At 43.9% G+C, this 27,042-nt stretch overlaps 3 protein-coding genes across 8 annotated transcripts; 2 read left to right on the forward strand and 1 right to left on the reverse strand.

Moving 5' to 3' along the window:
* Window positions 1-614: 614 nt before the first annotated feature.
* Window positions 615-16,078, forward strand: LOC115021615 (uncharacterized). 5 transcript variants are annotated; one of them, XM_029452150.1, is made up of 11 exons: window positions 615-856; window positions 6,128-6,194; window positions 6,370-6,390; window positions 6,489-6,764; window positions 7,931-8,051; window positions 8,186-8,361; window positions 8,633-8,775; window positions 9,361-9,508; window positions 10,571-10,767; window positions 11,183-11,275; window positions 11,962-16,078. In XM_029452150.1, the coding sequence occupies exons 2-11, from the start codon at window positions 6,149-6,151 to the stop codon at window positions 12,652-12,654; spliced, it is 1,914 nt and encodes a 637-aa protein (XP_029308010.1). In that variant the 5' UTR covers window positions 615-856; window positions 6,128-6,148; the 3' UTR covers window positions 12,655-16,078. The 5 variants fall into 5 exon arrangements, with proteins under 5 accessions (XP_029308010.1, XP_029308008.1, XP_029308013.1 ...); XM_029452148.1 differs by having other exon boundaries at window positions 615-852; XM_029452153.1 differs by having other exon boundaries at window positions 615-852; window positions 10,571-10,752.
* A 698-nt stretch (window positions 16,079-16,776) lies between these two features.
* Window positions 16,777-19,566, reverse strand: LOC115021386 (zinc-binding protein A33-like). The gene is made up of 6 exons (XM_029451815.1): window positions 19,015-19,566; window positions 18,671-18,766; window positions 18,277-18,510; window positions 17,784-17,806; window positions 17,456-17,571; window positions 16,777-17,376 (listed from the first exon to the last, which is right to left on the reverse strand). Exons 1-6 carry the CDS (start codon window positions 19,078-19,080, stop codon window positions 16,823-16,825), a joined length of 1,089 nt encoding a protein of 362 aa, XP_029307675.1. The 5' UTR covers window positions 19,081-19,566; the 3' UTR covers window positions 16,777-16,822.
* A 1,888-nt stretch (window positions 19,567-21,454) lies between these two features.
* Window positions 21,455-25,270, forward strand: LOC115021360 (INO80 complex subunit E-like). Of its 2 annotated transcripts, XM_029451764.1 has the most exons (8): window positions 21,455-21,581; window positions 21,866-21,948; window positions 22,036-22,106; window positions 22,493-22,545; window positions 22,646-22,727; window positions 22,823-22,940; window positions 23,235-23,333; window positions 23,700-24,463. In XM_029451764.1, the coding sequence occupies exons 1-8, from the start codon at window positions 21,554-21,556 to the stop codon at window positions 23,904-23,906; spliced, it is 741 nt and encodes a 246-aa protein (XP_029307624.1). In that variant the 5' UTR covers window positions 21,455-21,553; the 3' UTR covers window positions 23,907-24,463. The 2 variants fall into 2 exon arrangements, with proteins under 2 accessions (XP_029307624.1, XP_029307626.1); XM_029451766.1 differs by lacking the exon at window positions 23,235-23,333 and having other exon boundaries at window positions 23,700-25,270.
* The last annotated feature ends 1,772 nt before the right edge of the window (window positions 25,271-27,042 follow it).

Genomic DNA, 27,042 nt, shown 5'->3' on the forward strand with positions numbered 1-27,042 from the left:
CCGAGTGTTTTCTTATTGCCTAACTGCGATTTCCAAGGTGAAGAATTGACCTTCAAGCTCAAAATAGATTTAGCTGATTTTGGGACTTTCTGGTGTCACAGTATTGAGATGTGGGGCTTGTCGATGCAGACCCTTCCTGAGGAGGATCTATCTATCTCTAACTTTTAACACATGCCAGTTAATGCTCTTCTACAGTCCTTTAGCTTGAGGATCGCTGCGGCTCAGCTTTGGTTCTTGAAACCTTTTATATTTTTCAAAAGCTGTTGGGAGTTTGTAACATGAGCTTCTTCCAAATCATCTGAATTCTTAGTATTTTAAGATTGGATGGTGAAAACAGTTACATTTGGGATTGAAATGTGCAGATTTGATCATTCTTTTAATTCTGGTATTTAAATGGCCAATAAAATGCTTTTATTTTGTGGCATTTCTTGAGAAGAATGATGGGAAGCAACATCCATGTAGTGTAAACACGCATGATCATCCATTCTGGACACAATGTCTGGGTTTAATTTGTTATTGGACACGTGTGTTTGTGCTGAATCAGCAGTCTGAGGTGCGCCTGTTTTAACATCTCATTAAGTAAACCCCTCCTCATCACTGTCAGATGACCGAAGGTGTCTTCGCGGGGCGAGGGGTGGCCGGTGATTCCCGACACGAGACGAGTGGCTCCGAGAGCGAGGCAGAGCCCGACATATTCTGAACACCTTCCAAATTTTGAGCCGGAGTCGTGAAGTGCTGCTCTTGAGGGGGGCGAGGTTGGAAGAGAGGGAGACGACGAGGGAGAAAACACGCAACGTTCACGCAGATTTTCACCTCCGCACATCTCTGCTGACTGCGAGCGGCCAATTAAAGGTAGGTGAGCTGCAGAGCGGTGTTTTCCTCCTCTAACATGCATGTGCGGGATGTGTGCGGGGTGTGTGCGGGAGGTGTCCGAGTCTGACTGGTGCACGACGGGTTAAATTCTGCAGTTTTTTGGTTGATGCGCTTATCGGCTACCCCGGCCCGGAGGTGACTGATCAGACATGAAGCTGTAGAGGTTCATCACCAACATATTCCACTGTCAGTGAGGAAAGGTGTGGATGTATGTACCGACTCAAGTCCCGGGATGGAGCCGGCTTCGCCATTATTGGATATTTTATGTTAATTTGCTTTATTTCTCAGCCTCCTGGTGTTATTCAAATATAATGCAGATTTATTTTATAGGATGCAAGATGATGTTAATTGTCTCTTACTGCCTTAAACCTATGTTGACATCTTGATTTGAAACATGCCGGTCATTAGTCCACCTTAATTGAAAACCTGAAGAAAAAAAAAAGCTATTATTAGCACTACTACTACTATCATCATAGGGAAATCATATGTTATAGTCTTATGCCATTCTCCTAAGGGTGCCTCCTCTTCATATAAGGAAGTCATTTTGGTGCAATAGGAGATATGTTGTGTGCAGTTACCACCTAAAGGCTGAACTGCATCCATTATGTGAGGATGCTCCAGCCTGAAGGCTCTCTGGCTGTGTTGTCTCCGCCTGCAGTGTGCGGCTCGTACACTGTGACCAGAGCTGCATGAAGGCCGAGGCACAGGAGCGCAATGGCTGCATTATAATCTCATCTTTTACCATGAACAAACTCCACATCTCCTGCGCTCTTGTCCGTGTGTGTTTGTCAATACTGTGCACAGCTCCACCACCCCTCTCCCCGCTCCTCCCTCATCATGTCCACTGATTTTAATGAATCTGACAGGTGCATGCAATGTGGTGGAAACATGTCTTACCCTTTAGTTCACTGCAGCCAGCTTTGAAGGAAAATAGGTTTTCAGCTGCTACAGGCGTCCTCCCCTAGATAACCTTAAGAAATGATACATGTAGGATGATTTCTACTGTGCTCGTCTGAAACGTGATGGAAGTGATGAAGAAGGTACCAGTTTGGACATTTGGGATAATCAGAGTGGAATAAGTTGCATCTCATTTCAGCGTAGGGAAGCCCCATCTCTGTTGGTGCGCCTGAAGTAAACATTCAGCTATTTTCAAGTGTGCCTCTTGATGCAGCAATCCTATTTTTTTTAGATGCCTCATGATTTATAGATGTCTGCCGCTGTGAGAGGAGTGTTCACTATGTGCATCTGTGTGCCTGTACATTTGTTTTTGAGCTCACTTCTAGCGTGCCTCCTCATCGTCAGAGGGACCCCACGTAGAGCCACTTCTCCTCATCACTTGTGCAAAGAAAAAGAGTAAAGTGAAAATGAAAGAGAAATGATGAAGGGTAAGAAGACACAGAGGTGGCTTTGTAGGGTCCCCACATCTGCAGTCATTGAAGGCATTTCCGCCTCTTTAAACCCAGTGGACAAAGACCTGTCTGTCCTTCCAGTAAGTAGGGAGGTTGGAGTTAGAAGGAACACAGGCACAGGCTTTGATTTCAGAGTGGGATGCACTGGCTTGCATTATATAAGATAAGGAGGAGGAGAGGATGAAAGAGACATGATAAAAGAGAGCGAGAGAGAGCGAGAGAGAGAGAGAGAGAGAGAGAGAGAGAGAGAGAGAGAGAGAGAGAGAGAGAGAGAGAGAGAGAGAGAGAGAGAGAGAGAGAGAGATAGAGAGAGAGAGAGAGAGAGAGAGAGAGAGAGAGAGAGATCCAGACAGAAAAAGGGGATATGAGAGAGATGCCCCGAGATCGGCAGCGGAGGGTACGGGTTGACAGGAGTCACCGAGAAGACCAAATGTGGTGGAAAGAAAGCGAGAGATGACATGCAGCTGTCAAACAGAGGCTTCAAAGGTTCAGGGAGGCAGCGGAAGATGACAGGGAGGCTTGAACAGGGTCGTGATGGTGGTAGAAAGTAACACTTTAAGATGTGAGAATGGAGAAGTGAGACAATGTAAGAAAAGAGGGGAGAGTGAAGCGTCAGGGAAGCGTCGGGGAGAGACAGCAGATGGCGTATCTGTCTGTGTCCATGGTTAACAGCCCAGAGGGCAGTGTGCGAATAAGCTTATGATATAGCTTCTTGCATGTGTTTTCATGTGCCTGCATGTTTGTGCTCAGTGAGGCGACCTCTTTTTTTTATAGCTTCGGCCTCAAATGCTCAAAATGGCGAGAAGACTTTTGCATTTCTTTGCCTCGCAGATCTGTAGAAACACCAGATCGCCTGCGGTGACTCCACAAGGCCTCCCGCTGTGACAAACAGATGGACACGGTTCACTTTTCTCTTTCTTCACAGCCAACCTGCATCTTAGATCGCTGTGGTAATGAAGTGCTGATGGTTACAAAGGTCAACCGTCAGTGCAAGGGGTGCATGCAGTGGCCTCGCGTGAGGGGTTCAAACCCCGGAGAACAGTCCAGAAACATTGGGGACTGCGGGAAGAAAATGACAAGTGTAATATGAGATGACTGGCGCAAAGCTTGTTCGACAAGAGACACTGTTTTTTGTGTGACTCAGCTTTGTTCCATAGTTTACTTCCGATACAATAAGTCCAGTGGGCCTGTGGGCTTTGTGCCCAGAGTGTGGTGTGGCAGGCTCAGTACAGAGGGCTCTATGAGGACTTCTGTGAAACAGCAACTTTGTTGGTCAGATTACGACTATGAAATGTTAATTACTTCCATTAAGCAGTAATAGAAAATGTCCTCTCTGCTGTTGTTGTTGAGATCACACACACACACACACACACACACACACACACACACACACACACACACACACACACACACACACACACACACACACACACACACACACACACAGAAAGTGCACACATAGACTTAGACCCAGTGTGACGATGACTTAATGCTTTGTCATTTTCATCAGGAATAATGTGTGCTGGTGTCTCCTGTGCTACTATGCACTTTAATCTTCACTGAATGTTTATTAGCGGCTGCAAAGTGTGGCTGTGAGCACTGCAGGTGTTCCCTCCCAGTCCCCTCCTGGGCTTTGTAAAGGAAAACTGCAGCAAAATCTCTTTTGCACAAACTCTCTTGATGTATTGCCTCAGACGCCTCGGTGTAGCAGGAGGCAGCTCACATCACCATAATCCCCTCAGTGTTGCAATTAATCACGATTTGATGCCATAATGTCGCGTAGGAAACGTGTTCGCTCCGCAGCGCTTCCCATTCTGGACATTTCCTGTTGGAAAGTCAGCCAAGTCGTCACTCCGACCCCAATGGGGTTTAGAATTTGAATTATCTCGAGATTCATGAATTATTCTGCGTTTAAAATCAGGCACATAATCAATAGACAATCCTTGACAGTGATCCAAAGCCAGGTGGCCATGGTAAACGTGCACATACACTTAAAAGGGAAGGGCCTCTTTAAGACATACATGCCTGTTGGTGTGGCCTTTAAACAACATACATCTCCTCATGACTCTGCCTCTTATCCAGTTCATGTGTGCTATTAAGTTATAAAGACACTGCCATTGGTTTTCTCCACAAAAGTTGCACCGCAGGCTGTTTTTTTATATCTAAAGTTCAATAATAACCTCCAAGCAATTATAAATAAATTGAATTTACAGGGACAGCAAGATTATCTACAGATCGTCTCCTCGGGGAGGTTTTGTTTTTAGATGTTCTGTGTGATTCTTTAGCCTAATGGATCTCTTAATCCACTTTAAAGAACACATACAGGATAAGACGAGAGAGGGAAAGACAAAGCTGAACTCAAGGTTATGCAAGTTTAAATAGTTTTGCATGAATAATGAAGCGTATTCATAACATTTGAATGAGGTTTTATATACGTTCACATGTATAGGATGTTTTTGTGGCGTATAGATAACCTTCGCTGCTGCTGCTGCTGCTGCTGCTGGTGGCTGCTGCTGCTGCTGCTACTGCTGCTACTGCTGCTGGCTGCTGCTGCTGCTACTGCTGCTGGCTGCTGCTGCTACTGCTGCTCTGCTGCTGCTGCTGCTTAGCTGCTACTGCTGCTGCTGCTGCTGCTGCTGCTGCTGGCTGCTGCTGCTGGCTGCTGCTGCTGGCTGCTGCTGCTGCTGCTACTGCTGCTACTGCTGCTGCTGCTGCTGGCTGCTGCTGCTGGCTGCTGCTGCTGGCTGCTGGCTGCTGCTGCTGGCTGCTGCTCTGCTGCTGCTGCTGCTGCTGCTGGCTGCTGCTGCTGCTGCAGGCTGCTGCTCTGCTGCTGCTGCTGCTGCTGCTCTGCTGCTGCTGCTGCTCTGCTGCTGCTGCTGCTGCTGCTCTGCTGCTGCTGCTGCTACTGCTGCTGCTGCTGCTGCTACTGCTGCTGCTGCTGCTGCTGCACTCTGAGCACTGCGGGTGTTTTCTGGGCTTTTAAAATGAAAACCACAGGTTTTGTTGCCTCTGATGTCTCTGCACATCATCAGTCTCCCCCTCAGCGCCGCACTTCACCAGGATTCTTCTCAGAAACCTGCTCGTGGAAACGATGGTGTGGAAGCCATGTTTGGGCCGGTTCTGGACGTTTCGTGTTTGAAGACTTCTTTAAGCAAAAGTGTATTTTCATGCCGCGAAAGAGATTCTTGAATCTTTGTAGCAAGAGGTTTAAACATTTTAAAGCTTAGATTACTGCCAGTGACATTTACTAAAAGAGGGAGCTCTTCAGAATAATGTGCCAGTTTATTGGCTGCTTACACCTCTTCCTCTTCCTCTTCCTTTTCCTCTTCCTCTTCCTACCAAAGATATCATTTTGATCCTTTTACCTCTGTGTGAGTGTGTGTGCTTATATGTCAGCAGGTATAGAACCGATAAACAGATTCCTCTTCATCATATTTGGTGCACAGATCCGCCTCCATTCAAAAAACTGTAAACAAATTCATGACAATTTGGTGGTGATATTAAGACAGAAATAACTACGAGTATAAAGACAAACTGCCTGCTTCCAAAGAATGCAAAGCAACGAAATGAAAGAACCACACGTTCAGTTTCCACGTGTGTGTGAAGTTCCCTGTCTGTGCCTCAGTGGATGCGTCAGTCATCATCGTGTGATATCATCATGGGATGGTGTCACACACCAGTGTTACTGTGAATAAGCAACAGCTTTGAGCAATATCTGCCTCGATCACTCCCTCGCTGCCGGATACACGAGGACAGGACAAGACGTATATGTGTACACATTTGAAGGCAATCAAATAATGTTGCCTGTTATGTTTGACACGTACATCTTTCTGTTGTCTTTCTAGACTCATAGCAAGCAGCCCAGGATGGCGACAGCCAGTGTGATCGCGTTGAGCTTCCTGCTCACCACAGGTGTGTCACGCTGTTCCACTAATGTCAGTGTTCCATCTTCAGCTAATTATACGTGTGAGAATATATGTGAGAAACTGTACGAAACTGAAACACTGTACTTTAACCAACGATGAAAAGAGCCATATTATTAGTGACGCCTCTTTTGATTTGTGTTTTCTTGTATCTGTGTTCGCAGCTCTTTCTGCGCCCGTGAAAGGTAAGACTTATTGTCCCGGCGTCTCTCTCATCAAATATAAATGCTAAACTCTTCTTGCCCTTATGCGTCAACGCTCATGTGTCCTTCGTGTGATCCAGTTGACGAGGACACCATGATCTTGTTCCACGGGGAGGACTTCCACATCATGCTGCCGTCACTCGCGTTGGAGGTCGACTTTCGGAACCGCTCTGCTCCACGGTCGGGCGACGTGTTCCTGATGCGGGGCGGCATCGTGGTCAACGGCCGAGCCAAGCTCAACCGTCACCTCAGCCACCTCATCATAGACGCCGTGGGCGAGGGAGACGAGGGCGTGTACACCGTCAGGAACCTACAGAAGGAGGAGGACGTCAAACGCATTACGCTTATAGTCCGAGGTGATGAGTGTGTGAGACGTTATTTCCTTATTGATCAATCTGCTGCTCATTTCTTCTCACTCACTCAATTCAGTGTTGAGTCGATAAGAAAAACTGTCCATCACACTCTTTTTGTTTGTCTGCGGCAAAAGCAAAATTCAATATCGTTTCAAAAGTGCATTTACTTTTACTTGAGTACTTTATACTCTTAATATTCTACTTTGACTTGTTGCTTAAAGTAAAGTCTCTGACATCGAAGCCACGATCTTTAATCATGCTCTCAGTTACACATCCTGTTTGTCCTCAGAGTGTTACAAGTTGCAGCAGTGTTGACTCTGTTCTCTGACTGACACACACACACACACACACACACACACACACACACACACACACACACACACACACACACACACACACACGAGAGAAGGAGGGAGTGGGTTCAAACCCAGCGTGGATAAAGGCGACTGTAGTGTAGCAATATGTGGAAGATGTGCCATATGGAGGGAGTAATGTGTTGTGAGTTAATGAAGAGGTGTGTGTGTGTGTGTGTGTGTGTGTGTGTGTGTGCGTGTGTGTGTGTGTGTGTGTGTGTGTGTGTGTGTGTTCTGAAAGTGTGAGAGCATGCCGGAGCTGCCAGGCGGTAATTATGCAGCTCTTTAACCACCAACCCACTCCTCTCTCCTTCCCTCCCTGCTGCTTTCCTGTCTTTATCTTGTCTTTGCTGCCTTTCCCTCTGTTCTGTTCGTATCCCAACCCTTTCATTTCAGCTGTCCTGATATTTCTGGATCAGTGCTCTTTTCTCTGCAATCTGTCCCCCTTTTTGTCACATCTGTCAGGCCATTCCCTCTTCCTCTCTCCTCCTCACTCCTTCACCCCTCTCCATCCTTTCTCCTCCTCTAGCCACGGCTGGTTGTCTGTATGTCTCTAGATTTGGCGCAAACATCCACTTGGACTCAAGGATGAACTCATTAGATTTTGGTCGACAAAGGTCAAGGTCAAAACATGTTTTTGGCCATAACTCAAGAATTCATATGCTAATTTTGACAATTTTACACAAACGTCTAGTGATGCCATTTTGGACAGACGTGGATTTACACTGCAACAGATTCATACGACCTCTTTAAATGACCTTGTTGCTTCCTTTTACTGAAGAACAAGCTCTTCATCACGCTGCTTTTACCTTACAGATTGCGCCAACGAAGTGATCATTAAATATGGAAGCGTCTACAATATTCCGCTGGTAGGGGTGACTCCTCCCATCACCCTGGAGTACAGGCCCAGTGCTGTGGAGGCCAACCAGACATCTAGGTAGAGTCAGCACAATGACACTAACCCAACAGAATCTGTAACGTCATTCTCCTCCCATGACATGCATGCACCGTCTCAGACTCAATGAGAAAGGTTAAGGAAAGTTCCTCCTCTCTGACTTCCTCCTACTGCAGACCTGCTCTGGTGCTGCTGACCAGCACAGGGTTGTCCCGGGACGGCTACCAGGGTCGCATCAGCGTCAGCGAGCGCGACGTCACCCTCAGTGCTGTCACAGGTGCAGACGAAGGTAGCTACACTGTCCGGGATGCCGAAGGTGATATCCAGAAGAAAATGTGTCTCAACGTCAAAGGTGAGCGCAGAGAATGAAGGCGAATCATATATCTTTCCTCCTCACACGCTTGACCTGTTTTAAACGTCCGGCACCTTCCATCAGGATGTTGTTGTTGTTTCCTCTCTGGTTATTACGTTCCTCTCGGCGGCCATAATGGCTTTTTAAAGACCCAGACGTTAATGGACTCTAGCGAGCTAATGCATGTTAGATGATCAATGGGCCTGTAAACAGTGCTGCGGTGTATTTATCGTATGTCCTCCCGCTTCCTTTCTGTCTCTCTGTGTCGCAGAGCACCAAAACTTTGTGACCTTGCCACACGGCAAAACGCTGAAGATCCACCTGATAATCAACAGCTCCCTGGTTCACCTCTACTACACCCCCGAGTCGGACCGCACACCCCATCTGCTGATGGACAAGGGAGAATTTACAAGTGTAACTGGAACTTATTTCTTTTTAGTTGTTATTATTTTCTCCCTGTATTTTACAGCAGATATAGAAAAAAATCATTTAAAAATGTTATAATTCTTTTGAATATTACTGTAAATGCATATTTTTATGAAATATGACATTAACCTTTAGGGAATAACACGAGAGGCTGTATTTCACACTGCAAATACATCATAATACATCATGTGATATTCATTGACATCTATGAACTAGATTGTGAGATGAGATGAAATGAGATCTTGAGGGCTTACCACCTTAGCCAAATAATTTCCTGGGGAAACCTTTGAAACTCTTTAAACAGCACCATCATTCATCTCTTTTTCAAGACTATCTATTGATTTTGCAGTTTTCTTAAGGGCTAGTGCTTAAGGCAAGGACAGTTTTACGTCTGACAAAAGCTGCTAATGGATATTTAATTCAGCGTAATGCACCTTTTTTCCATTGTGTGCCAAAGTTTAAGTCTTTTACAAACGGCTATGGTTGGTGTTTATGTTATTCTCTCTATTGCATCATTCATGTTATATTGTCAAGTCTTTTTAAGTTACGTGTATAAATGTCTGTCTTTTCTAGGCCCGAGCGGAGCTGGGTTTCGAGGACCGTCTCTCTATGGAGGGCTCGTGGGTTTTTCTGGATCAGGTCAAGAGTGCAGATATCGGCCAGTTCCAAATTACTGACATCCTGGGGTTCCCTGTGTCCACCATCCACCTGCAACTACAACGTAAGCAAAGGGGCGGTCAGAGAACTTAGGGTGGCGCTGGAAGCACTATTTCGGAAAGGGGGGCGTTTATGCGTTTTTGGGGGGCGTTTGTGTGTTTTTGGGGGGGCGTTGGTTTTAAGGCTATTCTGTTGTTAAATCTGAGATTTGAGAAAAAGGGCGAGACAAATTCCTTGTATGTGTAAATTTACTTGGCAATAAACCAAATTCTGAATTGATTCTGACCAGTGTTCAGGCAACTTTAGACTTTTATTTTGCTGAGCGATAAAGTGCTGCTTGAAAAAATAAAAATAAAAGCAGCGGCGCCCCCCCCAATGTTTTTCCAAGGACACACCTTGAACGCTGTGTTGTTGACGTGGTTACAGATTTACAAGAGTTAAGAGTCATATTTATGTATTTATATATATTTAAGTGTTCACATATTTTATTTTAAAACAATAATTACAATAAATAATTACAATAATTACAATAAATAATTACAATAAATTATAAATATAATTACAATATATAATAACAATAATTACAATAATTAATTACAATAAATTATAAATATAATTACAATATATAATAACAATAATTACAATAAATAATAACAATAATTAGAACATTAGAACAATTTTTCCAATTGTTAAAACTAATCGGAATGAATCGTAAAACACTACCGCTCTGGTCGGGACTTGGACCAGCAGCAGACGAGCTGCTCGTAGCAGCAGAGCTAACATCAGCACCACTTTATTTCCCCGTGGTTGTGCCATGCATTGATTTAATTACCAAAACCGCCGGGCCGGTGATTACAGACATATGATATGTTCTCTCGGGCCGGATATAATTGTACCTAATTGGCCTTGAGTTTGACACGTGTGCAGTAGACACTGAAACGTGCTCATAAATTAGATAAATAACATAAGCGTGTAGTTTATTTAATAACGAGCAGCTGTTCAATGTGAAAAGTGACTTGTGATTTATTTGATGGGGGGCGCAGGTTGAGAACCACTGACACGTCAATGAAAGGTCAGTTGAATTATTTACTCTCCCACTTCTGTTCTCTTTCCCGCCTCCCTGCAGCCTACAAGCTGGAGTCACTGTACGTGGCCATCATCGCCATGTTGGGTCTGCTGGTTTTCCTTCTGCTGGTTTGTCTGCTGTCCTGCCTGATCAAAGTGAAGAAGAGGGCGAAGAGGGGTGCTGCCCTGGAGAAGATCGCCCATAAATCAGACAAAGAGGAAGAGGGAGAGGCCTTCAGACAGGTTGGAGGGACAAATGTACATCTGACAATGTGATGATGATGATGAGGAGGAAGATGTCTGTCCTGCAGTAGTGTACTTCAGTAAAGTAGTAATACCACACTGTTACAAGTAAAGTACTGCAATTTTCTTTATTTTTTATGTACTTAAAGTACCAAAAGTAAAAGTACACATTCTGTGCAACGGACCATTTCAGAATAATATGCAGTATATTATTGAATTATAATTATTGATGCATTAATGTGTTCATTACTTTAATGTTGCAGATGTTAAAGGTGTTTTTATTATTATATTTACTGCCGTGTAGCTTGTGATTCACCACAGGATCAATAAAGTTTTATGTTAACCTGTAATAATATCAAGTGTATCAAGAGTAAATGTACTTAGTTACTGTCCTGTATCCTGATTATTGTCTGTCTGTGCTTCTTCACAGGTGGTGAAGAACATCACCAAACTCAGTGAGGACTCCAAACATTCGCAGGCCGACAATACAGAGAAATCTCAGAGCACTGAGGTGGACATCAAAGTAAGGACGCTTAATATTCATTTCTTCAAACTGAGTCTTTGAGATTTTTTAATAATATTTCAATTTGTATACTGTTTTCTGCGTTCAGACAGCTGCAGCTTATTCAGAGCGCTGCTGCTAGAGTCCTAACGTCGAGAAAGTGGATCGCATCAGTCCAGGTCTCAGGTCTTTGCAGTGGCTTCCTCTGTGACAGAGAATTCCTTTTATAATATTGCTGTTGGTTTATAAAGCGATGAATTGGTTTAGAACCAAAATAGATTTTGGATCTGCTGCTATGTTATGAACCGTCCGCACCTCTCAGGTCTTCTGGGACTGGCCTGCTTACCGTCCCGAGTCAAAACTACAGTAGAGAAGCAGCGTTCAGTCACATCTGGAACAAACTCCCAGAAGATCTGCGATGTGCTCCAGATCTCCGTTCCTTTGCCACTTCCTCTTATTACATTTCATTTTGGACTATCCTGCACTGCCCTGTAGCTGAGCTGGGACCTGTTTTATTCAGTTCTCTCTTATTATTACCTTCCATTTTAAGTTACTCTTTTAAAATCCTATTTATATCCCTTTATATTGCCTTGTGTCTGTTTGGTCTTAACCTCTTTTTATGTCTTCTGCAACTTTAAAAATGCGTTGTTGTTGTTGAAGGGCGCGACAAACAAATAAACTTCACCTTGTTGTCTGTTTGAACTCAGGGTCTGGAGGTTTCCTCTAAGGAGGTTGGGGTCGGTAACCTAGACACCAGTGACTCTGGCGTCGGATTCAACACTGCCCTCCCACTGGACACTGACACCGATGCCCCCGATCAGAACCTCGACTCTGTGGCTGTTAGCATCTCCGTTGCCTCTGAAACCAAACCAAGTCCACCGCCTGCTGCCGCTGCTGAGTCCAAGCCAAGCGCTCCACCAGCTTTGGAAATTAAGTCCAGTCCAGTAGCTGAAACTAAATCCCACCCAGAACCCGAGACCAAGAAAACCCCCGATCAGCCTGTGGAAGCGACGCTGGACGTGCCCAAACCAGCCGATGTTAAGCTCAGCCCAGCCTCGAGCCCCGAGCCCAAGGCTGGTCTGAGTCCAGCTGATCCAAAGCCCGCACCCAGCCCGAGCCTGGAGCCTAAATCACCTGCTGCTAAAGCCACCACTCCAACACCTGAAAGGAAAAGTGCCCTGACTCCCACACCCGAGTCTCCAAAGCCAACCACACCAGAACCCATTACCAACGGCACGCCTGAGCCAGGTCCGGATTCCAAAACGAGCCCAGATCACGCCGATATTATCGGAGCCCCAAAAGCAGCTCCGCCTAAAACCCCAGAAGTGGAGCCGAAATCTAGCGGTGCCGGCAAAGACGGCGCCGTGGCTGAGGATTCAACCACCACCACCACCACCTGAGAACTGCCCCTGCAACAATCCAAGAGAAGCCCCTCAGATCTTCTCCATCTACCACCACTGTAGACAATCGAACACCTCCTACCAAATAATGAAGGAACCACTGGAACTGGGGCGAGGACTTCGGTTGAACTTGTCTAATGCCTGAACACAATATTACTTTAATAAAGGTATCTCACTCACAAACTAACACATAACCTTTGAGACTTTCTTATTCAGAAGTAACTTCACATAACAAAAGCGGCTAGCGCAAATTAATTTTCAAATACAACTCCACATGAGGTCTTTTCTAACACAATGAGGTAGACATAAAGGTTTACAACATTTCATTCAATCTAGAATATCTCCCGTCTAAAGCGCTTGTTCCTCTATCAGCATGTGGATTAAATGCATGCAGCTTTCAGTGTCATGTCAGACCTACAGAAGCGTGTGGTGACATTCTTTAGAGAGGATGTCGTACGCTTCAGTAACAACTGCAATACGTTATCGCATATAGAACAAAATAACCTTTTACTCAAGAACTAATAATACTAACGCTACTATTTATAGTGTCTGAGATAGAGATTCTGACTCCCGGTGGATATCGCCGATGATTAAAATGTGTTTTGCGGACTGATCCCTGAAGTCCGCGTCCACCACTTTACTGCCTTTGATCTGGATTTCCCTGTGGCTCTATAAAAAGCCCATTATTCTTACAGTTTAATAGCAAACTCATGCCAGCATCAACTCTGGCACTTAATAGGACCACCGGGTTCTAAAGGTGGCGTACTGGAGGACAGCGTCTGGTGAGGGCAAATAGTTAGAACAGGCTTTGCGTGTTTCTTTTCTGTCCTTCCCTGATCTTTCTTTCACTCTACCTTTATGTTCAACCACTTAAAGGGACAGTTCCCCCTCAAACAACTTACCTGCAGTGCATTCATCCGTCCAGATTGTGTTGCTGTGTGTTGCCCGGTGCTGGAGACATCTTCTGTAGAGATGTCGAATGTAGGAATAAAACATCTTCTACCGTATCACAGTGCAGGAGGAAGCGTGCGTCTACTCATCATTGTTTTACCCAGATGCACGCTTCCTCCTGCACTGGGATTCCGTGTGCGTGTCTAGTTCGGGAGAAAGAAAATAGTTCCTACTTGAAACTTGCTCACAACAAGGTCTTGGCGCTTTGAGCACCACAAGCCGAGTGCCGTCTAGTTCCTTTATGTTGTCCATCACTCAGCAACTCACAGCAAAACTATCTAGATTGATAAAAAAAACACGAGGGGCTTTGGGATGAACTGTCCCTTTAAGAACAAAGAATTATGACTTATTATTTATTTCAAATTCAAACTAGATGTTTCCTCTGAAGTATTAGGCTGTGTTGGAAGTGACAGAGTAGCTCCTGTGTCTTTGGTCCTTGCATGTTTAATGAGGCCTTTATGAATGCCACAGCATCATCTACGTGGATGTTTAGTCAGCACAAAGTTAAACTCCTGTATGGTACAGAGGAGGGGTGCAGATACATTTCACTAAACGCATATCTGCCTCATATTAAACAGTGACAGTCCAGGTTCTGTGCACGAGAAATCTACAAAAAACAGAAGCACAAGTGAAATGTAAGAACGTTTCTCGGTAGCTTTCCTGACGAATAGATTTTTTCTTACGAGTAAATTAATATCAGGCCGAACGCATTTTAAAGAACCGCATGACGAGGTAGGTTTAGATGTCAGATTTGATACTAAGATCAGTAAATAGGATAAATAAACTAATAAATTAAGGGGCCTCGATGTTGAAGCGTCACATAGGATCCCACGTCAGATGTGTTACGCATGGACGAAGGTCAAACACTTGATAAGCCTCATTTCTCTCCTGGATCTGTGAAGGAACCACAGTTTTGTCTTTACACACACACATACACACACAGACACACACATTTCAGCCTTGTAAATATTGCATGTGTACGCCGGTTTAACCCCTAAAGGCCGAATGTTTCTCGTGTATAGAATGGTTGTTGTATTATACTTAATAATAAAGAAGAAAACTAATTTAAACTTTCTCACCAACCTTAAATTCAGAATATAAAATATATACACTTACAGTACTATATACTATATACACTAATACTCACTAACGTCTTGAACTAATGTAAGAACCAAATATTGTAAAGATCCATCAAGACTTATATCGGATCTGTTTCGATCGATGATCTGCTGTTATCGCCGTGCTAACCTGACGACGCTCACAGCATCTCTCAGTATTTACACGATGTATTAAAACGTTTAACCTGCGTCACTTAAAGCATCGAATGCAGCATGACCACGACATGAAAAACAGGCTTTTATCGTGTGTGTGTGACCAGAGGAGAGATGTTTTAATGTTGCCATCATTGTGCGTTCGGGGATTCTGTGTTTCTGTACGCCGATGACGCACACGTGTATGAGTGTGGATGATTTCTGAGTGTTTCTCCTGCGTGCTGAATCTATGCATAGCCAGTTTGTACAGATCGACACACGACTGTACTTTGTGTGTGCTTCTCCGTCTGTTGTGAGCGAGGTGTTCGTGTGCCTGCTTTGTTCATCTCGCAACGTGAAGAAAACTGTGTTTGAGTCATGAGTGTGAATGTGTTTAAAGCCACATTGTAAAAGATATTGTAACTTTGAGATATTTGAGTGACTCTTTGTTTAGTGCCTCAAACGTATAGTTGGCCTGTATTCTGTCATTTTTGCCGACACTCCTAATGGCACCTTTTTTCTTAGTAGGTAGGGTGTTCACGAAAGCTGTTTGCACACCCGACTGAACAAAGGCTCACCTAGCATATGCTAATGTTTGGAGATATTGTAAAATAAAATACGAACGTGATTCTAAGTAGCATCTCCGTTTGTAAGTGAGGCTGTTTTCCATTAATCAAGTCTGGGGCGGTGAGGAGCACGTGAGCGACTTCATGATAGCAGCAGATGAACGCTTGGTGTGGGTAACCATCAGCTTTATGTTGTGGTGAGCGATGAGAGATTAATAAAGCATTTCCGTGCACCACCACTACTGTACAGTATATTGTCAGTGATTGTAATACCGAGCCGCTCCAGCCAGAGTGAGTAGGGATGTGAGAGGAGCAGGACTTTGGTTTACACGTTACCAGCATCTCAAAGGAGGCTCCGTCTCGTGGGATTAAGGTTATTACATCGACGTGGTGCCAGAGGGATTGTGGTGTTACACCCGCCTCTGATAGAAACCACTACTTTTACTACCACTGGCACTTGTTGCACTACGTGAGTCGTCTCTGCCCTGATCTTCTCTGTTTACTTCTGTTGTTCTGGGGGTGTGGTGTGACATCCCACATGTTCTCCCTGTACTCCCTTTTTGCACAACACTTCACAGATGTTTTGTAAAGAAAATATTTTCTTTTTCTTTATTTCATGTCTAAATGAATACTAAGAATAAACAAGTGATTATGACATTTGCTGTCCTGTTGTCTTTGTTCTTCCCGTTCTCTGAGCAGCAGGACAGTTTGGTCTTCAGACAGCTGTCTATTGCATGTCTGCGAGTCGTCTCACTCAATGTCAGCCATCATTCTTTCTGAGTGTCACGCGCCACTTTCGCACCCCTCAGGCCCCCACGTGCCACTAATACCAGCTTCCATATCCTCGCCAGGACACATCACAGCTAAGCAGGCACAACAGAGATATTTATAAACAGCCCAGAGGTAACATCATAATGCTGTTAACACTTGCTGTGGACCCTGAAGCTGCAGCCGGCAGCAGATGACAACCTTCCCCCTGCTTTGCTTTCCTCTTTTACAAACACGTCAGTCCAAGATGCATCATGTTTCAGCCCATTTATTCTCCTCAAACTTTAAAGTAATCACAGTAAAAGAAGACGAGCGTTCAAAACAGAAAAGAAAAGGTGTGGTTACAGTAGCAGCCATGTTTTTATATATACAGTATTTTAGCATTACATGTTCTATTTGCAACAGTTTCTCAGCAAGATGTAGGTACAGTATGTAGTTAGAGCTGCAACGAACAATACATCTGTCAATAATTCATCATTTTATAAGTTTATAAGTATATTCAGTCTATAAAATGTCAGAAAATAGAGAAGAAATGTCCCAAAATGTCATCAAATGGCTTGTTTTGTCCAACATGACATGGACATTAGTGTAAGAATCCTACAATACTAAACAAACAATCCCTGCAGCCCCTCATCAGACCGACGGGTTAAAGATCTTAATTGCTGCCACGTTCTTCCCGTCATCTGCGTCACACGGGTTGTAGAAGGGCAGCAGAGGAACCTCGACTGTTCCCATGGAGAAGGTGTAGATTGGCGCCATCGTAACAGCGTTATAGAAAGACACCTCTTCCTTTTCACAGTCTAAGAACATACCGATGCGGACAAGACCGACAGATACGTTGACCTTGGTGGGCTCTGGGTCGGTGCAGGCCAGGACAGATCCGCTCTTCAGGGCCAGAGTCCAGATGCCTCTGGAAGTGCCAGTGGCATCCATCTCCCCTCTCGGGACATCTCCTCGAGCCACGCCCAACTTCCACGCCGTCTTACGTCCCACCTCCACCTCCCAGTAGTGTCGTCCCGTGGTGAAGCTCTGATGGCCGAGCACACAGTAGTAATAGCGGAACCGTTGCGGGTTGGCCGGGCAGTCCTTCGTGTTCTTATCCTCCTCAAACCACACTGAGGTGCAAGACTGCGACAGGGACAGGTTAGGGTGGGCGGTGTCCGGGTCAATGGTCATTGGTGTAATATCTGGAGGCAAATAGAGATTACGTAAGAGGAGTGTTCTCGTTGTTTCACACGTGTTGTATCTAACGACGTGCGAACACACTTGGGTAAAGGCAGCTTTTCATGTGCTTCCATATCCTGTACTGTATGGGTCCCACGAACTGTCCGGAGCGCACCTCAGTGTCCACCTGCGCTGGAGGAACGAAGCTGACCTGAGACCTGCTTAGACAAAATTGGGAAGAGGGGAGGACTGGGTGGTGAATGGTACAACAACGACACCACAGTGAGGTTTATGGAGATGGATTGATGTGCAGAAATGAGAGGAAATGCCAAGCATGCACACACACACACACACACACACACACACACGATTAATGAGATGTGGAGAAACAGGGGAGAAGAAAACAAACAGTTAGGTTGAGGAAACCTGCCTTTTTACGAGATCTTGAATTTCCTGCAATGAGAGAAACATTTTCAGGACAGTTGGTGAACATAATAATGTTCCATCATCACAAGCTGAGGCCGCCGCCCGACTCATTTCTTATTGCTGACTAATGTGTCCACTTCCTTTTGTCCTTCTCACTTGTAAATGAGAAATTGATTTTGACTTTCAAAACCTGGAAAGTCGACTGTTTAGCCAATCAATGTCTATAATTAATCAAATGAGTGCCGATGAGGAGGCGCAGACCTGCAGCTCTTGATGTAAACCTGCACAGTCACATTGTTTCCCAGCAGCTCTGACGGGAGGAGCAATTATAGACGGGAGTCACGAGTGGCTCGACAGGCCGAGGGGAATGCTCACAGTGACCCTGGATAACCCATGTGTGGCCCTGCCAAACTATTCTCCACCTTTGAATAATTACAATATGCTCAAGCTAATAATAAGATTTCCTCTCTGTGTGTTCATTTCTTCTCCTTCCTCACTTTGAGCAGTTTAGGACCGTCCTCTTCTGCCAGTTTGCTGTTGAGCACCGTGATCGCTCCCTCCAGGTCTCTCCCTTGTGCTGATATTTTCTTCTCTCTTAGCTTCAGCTGCTTCACTTGTTTCTGCTTCTCCCTCCTCAGTCGCTCCAGATCTTTATATTCCTCCTCATCCAGGAAGCGATGGAGGTTCTGAAACTCTGCTCGGAGTTCTCGTTCCAGGTCATCGAAACAGTTCTGAAATGATGATTATCGTGCGTTTGACTGCAAATCAAGTGTGTGAATATGACGATATGGATAATCATTTTCAAAACTGGCTTCAACACAATTGTTATGAATGTAGTTTTTGGTTAAAGCAGTTAGGAGAAGATAAGGATTAATAATGCAACAACAGTACCTCTACTTCCACCGACTCTATGTATGTCTCTCTCTCTGCTTCCCTGCACTCGTCTACCTCGTGCTTGATTCTTTTAATAGCCTGGATAAGCTTTTCCTGTAACACACACACACACACACACACACACACACACACACACACACACACACACACACACACACACACACACACACACACACACACACACACACACACACACACACACACAGGAGACAGAGAATTGGAGAAAAAGCACACAAGGTACAGAAACGTTACTGATTAAACGAGTTTCTGAAATAAATCCAGTCACATTGAGAGACGGCGTGTGCTCTGTACTCGGCAGCAGGTGAACACATGGAGCTTACCTTCTGATCACAGAGAAGGCTTTTATTGCAGTTGTTGTTGGCGTCTTTGTTGTGGTTTCGGTTCATTCCAGTAACTGCCAGGTGGACACTATAGAAATCGAGGAAACTCTTGAGCAAAGTGCAATATTAGTGATGGACGGAGTAAGAGGGAGGGACAGACTGGAGGACACGGCGAGACAGCGAGGGAGAGAAAGAGAGAGGGGGTAAAACACACATGCCAGCACAATGAGAACAGACTACATCTAACAAAGCAACAAGGACACACATCCAAGCAGACAATGAACAGGAGGAAATGTATTGACAAGCACAGATCAGTGTCCACAGCCGGACTTGAGAATATATGGATCCATTAAGAGTAAAGCAGAGAGAGGTGGAGGGGAGGCAGATGACTTTAGCTGCCAGGGGGGGGGGGGGGCTCTCTGTTTAGCTGGCAGCAGCGATTTATGGCAGCAGACACAGAAGAGTCTATTTCTGTCTGCCAGCATCTTTGGAATCAAAGAAGAATCTGTCGGTGTTGAGAGGCAGATATTGTGTTTCATATCGACAGTTTCTTTTGGAAGGTAGACGATGCGTGTTTATTTTAGCAAGGTGGCTCTCTGAATGTCTGGAAGTGTGAGAGGATCCTGTGCGGCAACTATGAGATATCACAGTGTTTGCTTTAGTTGCATTAAAGGATGCTGCTTAGTTATCCCTGCTGGGTTTCATATTGTCTAAGAGGGGGGGTCAGTCGTGCAGTCAGCATTTCTGCTCTTTTCCCCTGAAGGAGTAAATAAAAACCTTCTCTTCTGTTTCTTTATCAACCAAGTCTAAACTTTTTATATCTTTACCTCTTTCCTTTTGTCTGCATGTCTTCCCCCATCACACTCGACACACAAGGGGGTCTGACTGTGTGTGTGTGTGTGTGTGTGTGCACTGAGGCAGCATTACTCATCTCTGCAAATGTTCATCATCTATAATTCATGGCACTGGGTCTTGGCAAGTGACTGTGCTGAGCTGGGGTCGAGCTGCAACTCAGTGCACTACAGTATGCGGCAGGTGGAGGGGGGCACTGACAGGAGGATTTGACAAAACACAAAGACCCACTGCGGGAAGACACGGAAGCCTTGACTGAGAATCAAAGCAGCTATAAATCAGTGTTGGCTATTACATTTTAACTTAATGTTTTAGTTTCTGTTGTAGGATTCAAAATGTATTTATTTTTACATTCCTGACACCTAATAATCGCATGTTTGCAGCATGTAAATTCGACTTTTTAAATTGACATGCAGAATTATGCATTACGGTATTACTGCTAGATAATATATAATATAAATATATAGAATAAAATAATAAGAAATGAGACTGGTTTGTATTAAATTACACCAAAAAGAAAAAAAAGGCGTTAAATTAAATTAAATTATTCTGTATTCAAATATTTATATATATATATATATAAATAAATAAATAATAACAAAGATTTAAAAAAAATTAAAAATATATAAAATAATTAAAGAAAATTAAAAAATAACTAAATAAAACATTTAAAATAAAAGCTGTGCTGAATAAGATATAAGCACAGACTCTGAGACAGTAAAATCAACCCCATCCCAGCCCTGCAAGTCCAGGCGAGAGATGCCACTAGATATCAGAAGTAAAGCAGCTGATGGTCCTGGTAACCTGACAGGACATGAAGAGCAACACTTCACTAAAGTGGTGCTGGAGTAACAAGAGGACAAACATCAAGCTTTGGCTGGGTTGCCAAAAGATCTGCTGAGGACTTGGAGGTTATTACAATTTTTCTCACTCGTGTTAACATTCTCTAAACTGTAAGTGCAATTTTATTAGACATCAAAACTACATTGCATGTCTGGAAATAGTAACTCACCCAAAACATTTCATTAACGCTCCAAAACCTAGTTATTGTGTCAGTAAAGGGTCAATACCACCAGAATGAAAATGTTGTCCAGAGGCTGAGCAATGCACACAATCACCACAATAGACATATATGAATTTTCCAGCTCAATAATTCAGAGAGAGGGGAAGTGGGACAGCTTTTTCAGTTCATGCTAAGTAAGCACTTCTCCCAGTATATGTTCAAATAAATATATAACCTGTGCTGTAAAATGAACGTACAGTGAAAATAGAACAACAAACTGTTGCACATTTCTTCACAAAACTACCACTTCTAAAAACTGCACCGCTCTTTCATTTAAATTCAGATATTGTACATATTTTTACAGTATATTTTCATATTTTTTATTGTAATTTTCTTTTATTCTATTCTATATTTATTTATCTTACTATGTTTATGTTATGCACCAATACACCAAAGCAATCCCTTGTAAGTGAAAAATTATCTTCCAATAAACCAGATCCTGATTATAGGGACAGGATTAATAAAATAACTGAAAAATATATAATATAATATATAATGGTTATGATTTAATATCCGGTCCCCGTGAGAAGCGGAAGGTGGCGGTAACGCGCCTGAAGTCTGCTTGTAAACTGCCGTTAAATCCACAGAAGAAGAAGAAACGACGTCACGAACGTAAACAAGAGCATGTCGCACAGACAGACTCAAGCAAGAGGTACTAACGGGCTTCAATAATAAAAAAAAAAGCCTTGCAATTACTCAAAAGCATGTTTGCACATTTGAAATACATCTTGTTGTATATTTTCAGAGGTCTGTGAGATCAGCAGCTCTGTATATTTAGCGAGCTAGCTAAGTAAGCTAACTTTTAGCTTAGCATACAGTACCTTGTGACGTCGCTTCACGAGCTGTCTGTGTTGCTAAACTTACCGCCACTTTATAAACACACCTGTTAGCGGATGGTAGAGTTAATCGTTTCATTATTTGCATGTTTTATTTCAGACATGAACGGCCAAGCGGACGTCGAGGTTGACTACAAGCGGAAATACAAAAATCTCAAACGCAAATTAAAGTTTCTTGTTTATGTGGGTACAGATATTGTGAGTGTGAACAGTCAGTCTGTAACGATCACGTGTCAGTGTTTTACTAATGCACATGTCTCATCACCCCAGGAACAGGAATGCTTTCAGGAGGAGCTGAGGAGATCACAGAGGAAACTTCTCAAAGTTTCCAGGGACAAAAGGTGAGGTCACATTTTATTTCTCTCATATTTGTGATTGGGAACCAGTTTTATTATTTACTTTATATATATAATTATAGAGCAACACCGCAGCAGAAAGAGACAGAAGAAAAAAAAAACCTAAATTAAATAAACAAGACACAAACAAAAGGTAAATACATAGATGCTCAAGGTGCTTATTTCAAAGACCTGATGCACGTGGGAGCATATTTCACCTTTTTCTAACGACATACAATCATTTAGTCCGGTCGTAGTAGAAGGTGGGCGATCAAGGGACTTCTTATGTAATATTGAGCCTATTGAAGAAACTCATTCTGGACAACAAAACAATATATGAGCATGATCCGCCTGTGTGTGTGCAGAACATAATATCACTCATTGTTTTCTAGCTTCCTTCTGGACCGACTGCTACAGTACGAGAGGGTAGATGAAGACTCCTCAGGTAGTTTAAAACTCTCCTAAAAGCATCGAGCGTTTACAACTGTAACTGTATAACCAATCGACTGTATGGGGATTTAATGTTTTCTTGTCTTCTGTTCCAGATTCAGATGCAACAGTTTCTTCAGAAAACAGTGAAGGAGAAGGTCCCAGGGAGAGGGAAAGAGAACGAGACGGAGCAAAGAAGTGAGTTGAAGTCCACTGTGGACTAAACGTTTCGCGCTGTGACTGATCTTGCTGCCACGCGGAGCTTCTCTTAACTTCTCATAAACCCTTTTCAGGCGAAGAAGTAGTCCTGGGGCGTGTCTTCCTTCATCCTCCTCCCCTCACCTCTCCCTGCTGTCCCGTCCGGGTGTAAACCCCCTGCAGTCGTCCGGCTCTGGACCCTACCTCAACACTGTGAGTTTCCATCGGTCAGCAACAGTCACCTGCTGCCGCTGCCCTCTGCTCATCAGCAAACATAATCCTGTTATGATTTGGCATTGTTTATATCATTTGATCGTGTCACTTTATTCATACTTCTTTATGTGATGCTTGTAAAGGCTTCACTGTCCTTGCATTGTTCATTCTTCTGTGTTTTTTTTTTTTGTTTTGTGTTTTTGTGTGTGTGTCTGTCTTGTAAATTGCCTGTGTGCATGTGTGTGTGTTCCTGTGTTTATTTGGCAATTTGGGGCCTGCGTGTGTGTTGGGCAGTTGCCCTTCCCACCGGAGTATTTGGCTCCTCCAGCTGAACGAATGAAGAAAGAGAGAAAAACAAAGACGCCTAAAAACAAGAGAGACACAACGGGGAAGGTGAGAGAGGACAGGGGAAATAAGATGTTAATAATAATAATAATAATAATGCAGATATACTGCTTTCTTGGTCACAAGAATATATGCATTAAAACAAGGAAGTATATTTATTTTATCTTCTCATTAGAGAATCCAAGAGGCTATTGGTTATTTGTACCTTGTTGCACAATATCAACAGGTTTTGATGAATAAAGTACTCAACTTTAATATAACCTGTAATAATTCAGCTCCAGGACACTGATGTGGAAACATTCAGTCCGCACTAAGTTTAACACTTCACAGAAATGATTCATATAGTGCTGTGTCATCCCTCATCCCTTCGTCATATCTTCATCCATTTTCTGCTCTATTTTGAATTCCTCTCAGGTTGTTGCCCCAATGGCAGCTAATTACCCATCAGCCCCTGCGGCCCCTCCGGCTGCCAGCAGCCCCTTCAGCTGGGTTCCCAGACAGATGCTAAGTGGAGACGCAGCTGAGGAGGAGGGAGAGAGCGATGGAGACAGCGACAGAGGAGACGAAGACAGAGGGGAGGGAGACGAGGCTGAACTAGTCATTGACATCCCTAATGAGTGAGCCTGAGCGTGTGTGTTTTAGATTTATTTATAAGCAACGAAGTGTGTGTGCGTGTGCGTGTGCGTGTGCGTGTGTGTGTGTGTGTGTGTGGACTTTAGCTTAATTGCAGTATCACTGTCAAACAATGTCTCCCAGATATTATGTTAAGAATTACATCTGTGAAAAAGTAATAGTTTTGTAAGCTTTTAAGAAAAGTCCAGTGCCCCTGGGACGATAGGATACTTTACTTTTTAAACCGTTTCGAGCTGCCTGCAGTGTAACAATGGACTGAGACGAGGCGTGTCCTGCACAAAGAGCTTTTGTTTACTTGTTCTGCATAAATACTGAACTCCATTAAAGCTGTCTCCGTGTGATACAGATGTTTCAGATGTTACGTCTTCGCTACTTACAGGCAGTTCTGTCATTTCTACTATGTTCATTTTTTTAAAACACAATGTCAAAAAGCTTCATGTTGAGATGTTTGCACCAATCACTGTGTGTGTGTGTGTGTGTGTGTGTGTGTGTGTGTGTGTGTGTGTGTGTGTGTGTGTGTGTGTGTGTGTGTGTGTGTGTGTGTGTGTGTGTGTGTGTGTGTGTGTGTGTGTGTGTGTGTGTCGGAGAATAAAATGTCAAATGTTGTCATTTCAGATGACACAAAGTTTAAAGTGTGTGTCGGGTTTTTATTCACAGTTGACAGCATGTTAGACGTAGTGTTGTATAGAAAGACTTGATGCCCAACCCGAAGCATCACACCCTAAAACCTGTCTAAACCCCGTCATTCCACAGTTCCAGTCACTCACTGTGAATACTTACTGTGTGCAGTAACTGTGTACCGACTACTACACTGCACTGAAGCTATGAATACAGAATGTAAGCACCATGTTTGTTATTGCACATGTTTTATATGATGATACCGCTCTTATTAAAGCCCAGGGCTACGTGTGCCTCATGTTTGAACCCGTTGTAGAAGTCAAAAGGAGAGCTGGATATGTGTCTGTGTCTCACTCGTGCACTGATTACACACAAACTGCTCTTTTTGCCACTTGACGATTTTGTAAAGGAGTCGGTGCCAACGTCGTGTCGCAACAGGAAAGTTTCTGATATCAAGCTGCAATCTGCAAAGCATAAAAAGGGAGTGTGTTTAGTCTGGGGAGGGAAGAATCGCTGGACTCTGGGAGAGACAACGACCCGTGACTGTCACTGTCAGGATTAAGCATTAATGAGGATGTTAAATTTAGAGCTCAGTTGCTCACATTTTCCCCGGACCTCTAGTGAGAAGTCCTGCTTGATATGGAAGCATTTCATAGCAGCTATTCCACTTTACACTGAATCACTTTCAGGAATGTGCTTTGCCAAGAATAATGGACAACCTCAGTGTTCGTGGGACTCGGCTCGTACGACGACCATTGTTTAGGAATGTAGACTTACAGGTAATTGGCAGCTTCTGATGGGCGTGTGCTTTGGTTGTGTACTTAATAGCGATGGGAGTTGAAGGTGTATCCATAGAGCACTTGAGAGGGAGGGGTGAAGTGGAGGTACTATACAGCCAGAGGCAGAGTGGAAGAGGGTGGAACTGACGGAGGGGGCGAGGTTGTCAGGGAAAGGGAAATGAAGGAGTAAGCAAGATTGTGCCTGCAATACAGATCCACGGTCACAGTACGGCTGACTTTAAAAGAAGGCAGACATGGTTGGACACTGACTGGAGGAGAGAAGCAGGAGGGAGTGAGAAAACAACAAGCCGTCAGCTGCCAACCTTATCGTTTCCATCTATATACGGAAACCACTGGATAATTGATAAGCCTCTCCCTCTTGCTCTGTGTTAGTGTGTGAGGGAGAGAGAGGGGGGATTTGCTGAGCTCACCACCACCATGCTGTGTCCTGCTGCTGTCAGTGCAGCTGCTGCGGCTGTGGTGGCTGCTGGCGGTGCTGGGCCCGGGCCTGTCTCTTGCAGCTGAGGACAACACGGAGCCAGACTTCAGCCTCTGCAGCCGCTGCTTCTACAGACAGACGCCTCCTCAGGGAGCCTCTGCGGGGCCGCTGCTGCGCTCACTGTGCCACACTCTGCCCGGGGGACAGGCGTTCGCCTCCCTGTCCAAACCGACCTGTGACACAACTGTCTACTCGGCCTTCCATCTCAGCCACGGAGGGACGGAGGAGGAAGGAGAGGAGGGGGAGAGGCCTGTTGTGGTGAGGACGCATCTATCATGCTGTTTAAAGTGGTACCATCTGTTTTTGAATTATGGAATTTGAGATGATAAACTAATCAAATAAAAGGCATTGTTAAAAATGAAACCAGTGGTTCCCTTTTGGACTTTGACCTCTTGCAAAAACCGTTTTCCTATATGTATTTGACTTGTTTGCAGTTCCACCAAAGAATCATTACACAGAAAGCAAAGAGAAATAAATAAAATGAATACATTTATGTAACAAACCTGTGACTAAACTACAGAACAAGTACTTTTACTCTCAGTATATTCTGTGGAAAATACGTCAGTATGATTTTGAAAGCAGGACTTTGAATATATCTTTTAACAACAACCAGTGGTGGAAAAATGATACAAATAATAAAACAAATAAAGTAAAAGCATCAACATCAGGATGTAAATATATACATCAGAGTATCATCATCAAAATATTTTCAAAGTAAAATAAATCCAAAGATTGTTTTGTTGGTATTTTACTTTGTAAAAGTTCTGAATATTTCGTCCATCGTACAAAACATTGTAAACTGTCAGCTCTTCTAACTAACTGCAAGTCCCTGCATTTGAAAATACAATAAACAGAAAGTAAAAACCGATAAGAGAGTTTGTAAGTGACCAATAAACTTCCAACTCCTCACACAGTTATCACAGAAAGGGCAGTCAACCAGGAACAATACATTTTCCACGTCCTATTGTTTAGATTTAAAGGATCAGCTGAAGTATGTGTACGGTGATTCAGGGTTATAACGAGTGCACTCTTGCATGGATGCTAATGCACTCATACTTTAACATGTGCTTCTGATTATTTGTTCTGCCAGACGGAGGAAGACGACGTTAAAGTAGCAGTACCAGCCCTGCTCAGAGGAGGCGGGGATCCATCGCATCCTGTCTCGCCTACAGGCTCTCCTCTTCAACACTGGGACTCAACTTTCACATCACTGGTCCAGTACATCATC

Source organism: Cottoperca gobio, chromosome 16 (genome assembly GCF_900634415.1).
Source record: "Cottoperca gobio chromosome 16, fCotGob3.1, whole genome shotgun sequence".
Taxonomy (NCBI): Eukaryota; Metazoa; Chordata; class Actinopteri; order Perciformes; family Bovichtidae; genus Cottoperca; species Cottoperca gobio.

What these genes read in the sequence shown, in the direction of transcription:
- LOC115021615 (XM_029452150.1), top strand. Translation starts at nt 6,149, where the DNA reads ATGGCGACAGCCAGTGTGATCGCGTTGAGCTTCCTGCTCACCACAG. An exon ending in TCTTTCTGCGCCCGTGAAAG is followed by an intron (nt 6,391 to 6,488) that starts GTAAGACTTATT and finishes CGTGTGATCCAG; the next exon opens with TTGACGAGGACACCATGATC. An exon ending in ACAAGGGAGAATTTACAAGT is followed by an intron (nt 8,776 to 9,360) that starts GTAACTGGAACT and finishes TGTCTTTTCTAG; the next exon opens with GCCCGAGCGGAGCTGGGTTT.
- LOC115021386 (XM_029451815.1), bottom strand. Translation starts at nt 19,080, where the DNA reads ATGAACCGAAACCACAACAAAGACGCCAACAACAACTGCAATAAAAGC. An exon ending in GCCTTCTCTGTGATCAGAAG is followed by an intron (nt 18,767 to 19,014) that starts GTAAGCTCCATG and finishes TGTGTGTTACAG; the next exon opens with GAAAAGCTTATCCAGGCTAT. An exon ending in ATTCAAGATCTCGTAAAAAG is followed by an intron (nt 17,572 to 17,783) that starts GCAGGTTTCCTC and finishes TTGTCTAAGCAG; the next exon opens with GTCTCAGGTCAGCTTCGTTC.
- LOC115021360 (XM_029451764.1), top strand. Translation starts at nt 21,554, where the DNA reads ATGTCGCACAGACAGACTCAAGCAAGAG. An exon ending in GAACGAGACGGAGCAAAGAA is followed by an intron (nt 22,728 to 22,822) that starts GTGAGTTGAAGT and finishes AACCCTTTTCAG; the next exon opens with GCGAAGAAGTAGTCCTGGGG. An exon ending in CTGGACCCTACCTCAACACT is followed by an intron (nt 22,941 to 23,234) that starts GTGAGTTTCCAT and finishes TGTGTTGGGCAG; the next exon opens with TTGCCCTTCCCACCGGAGTA.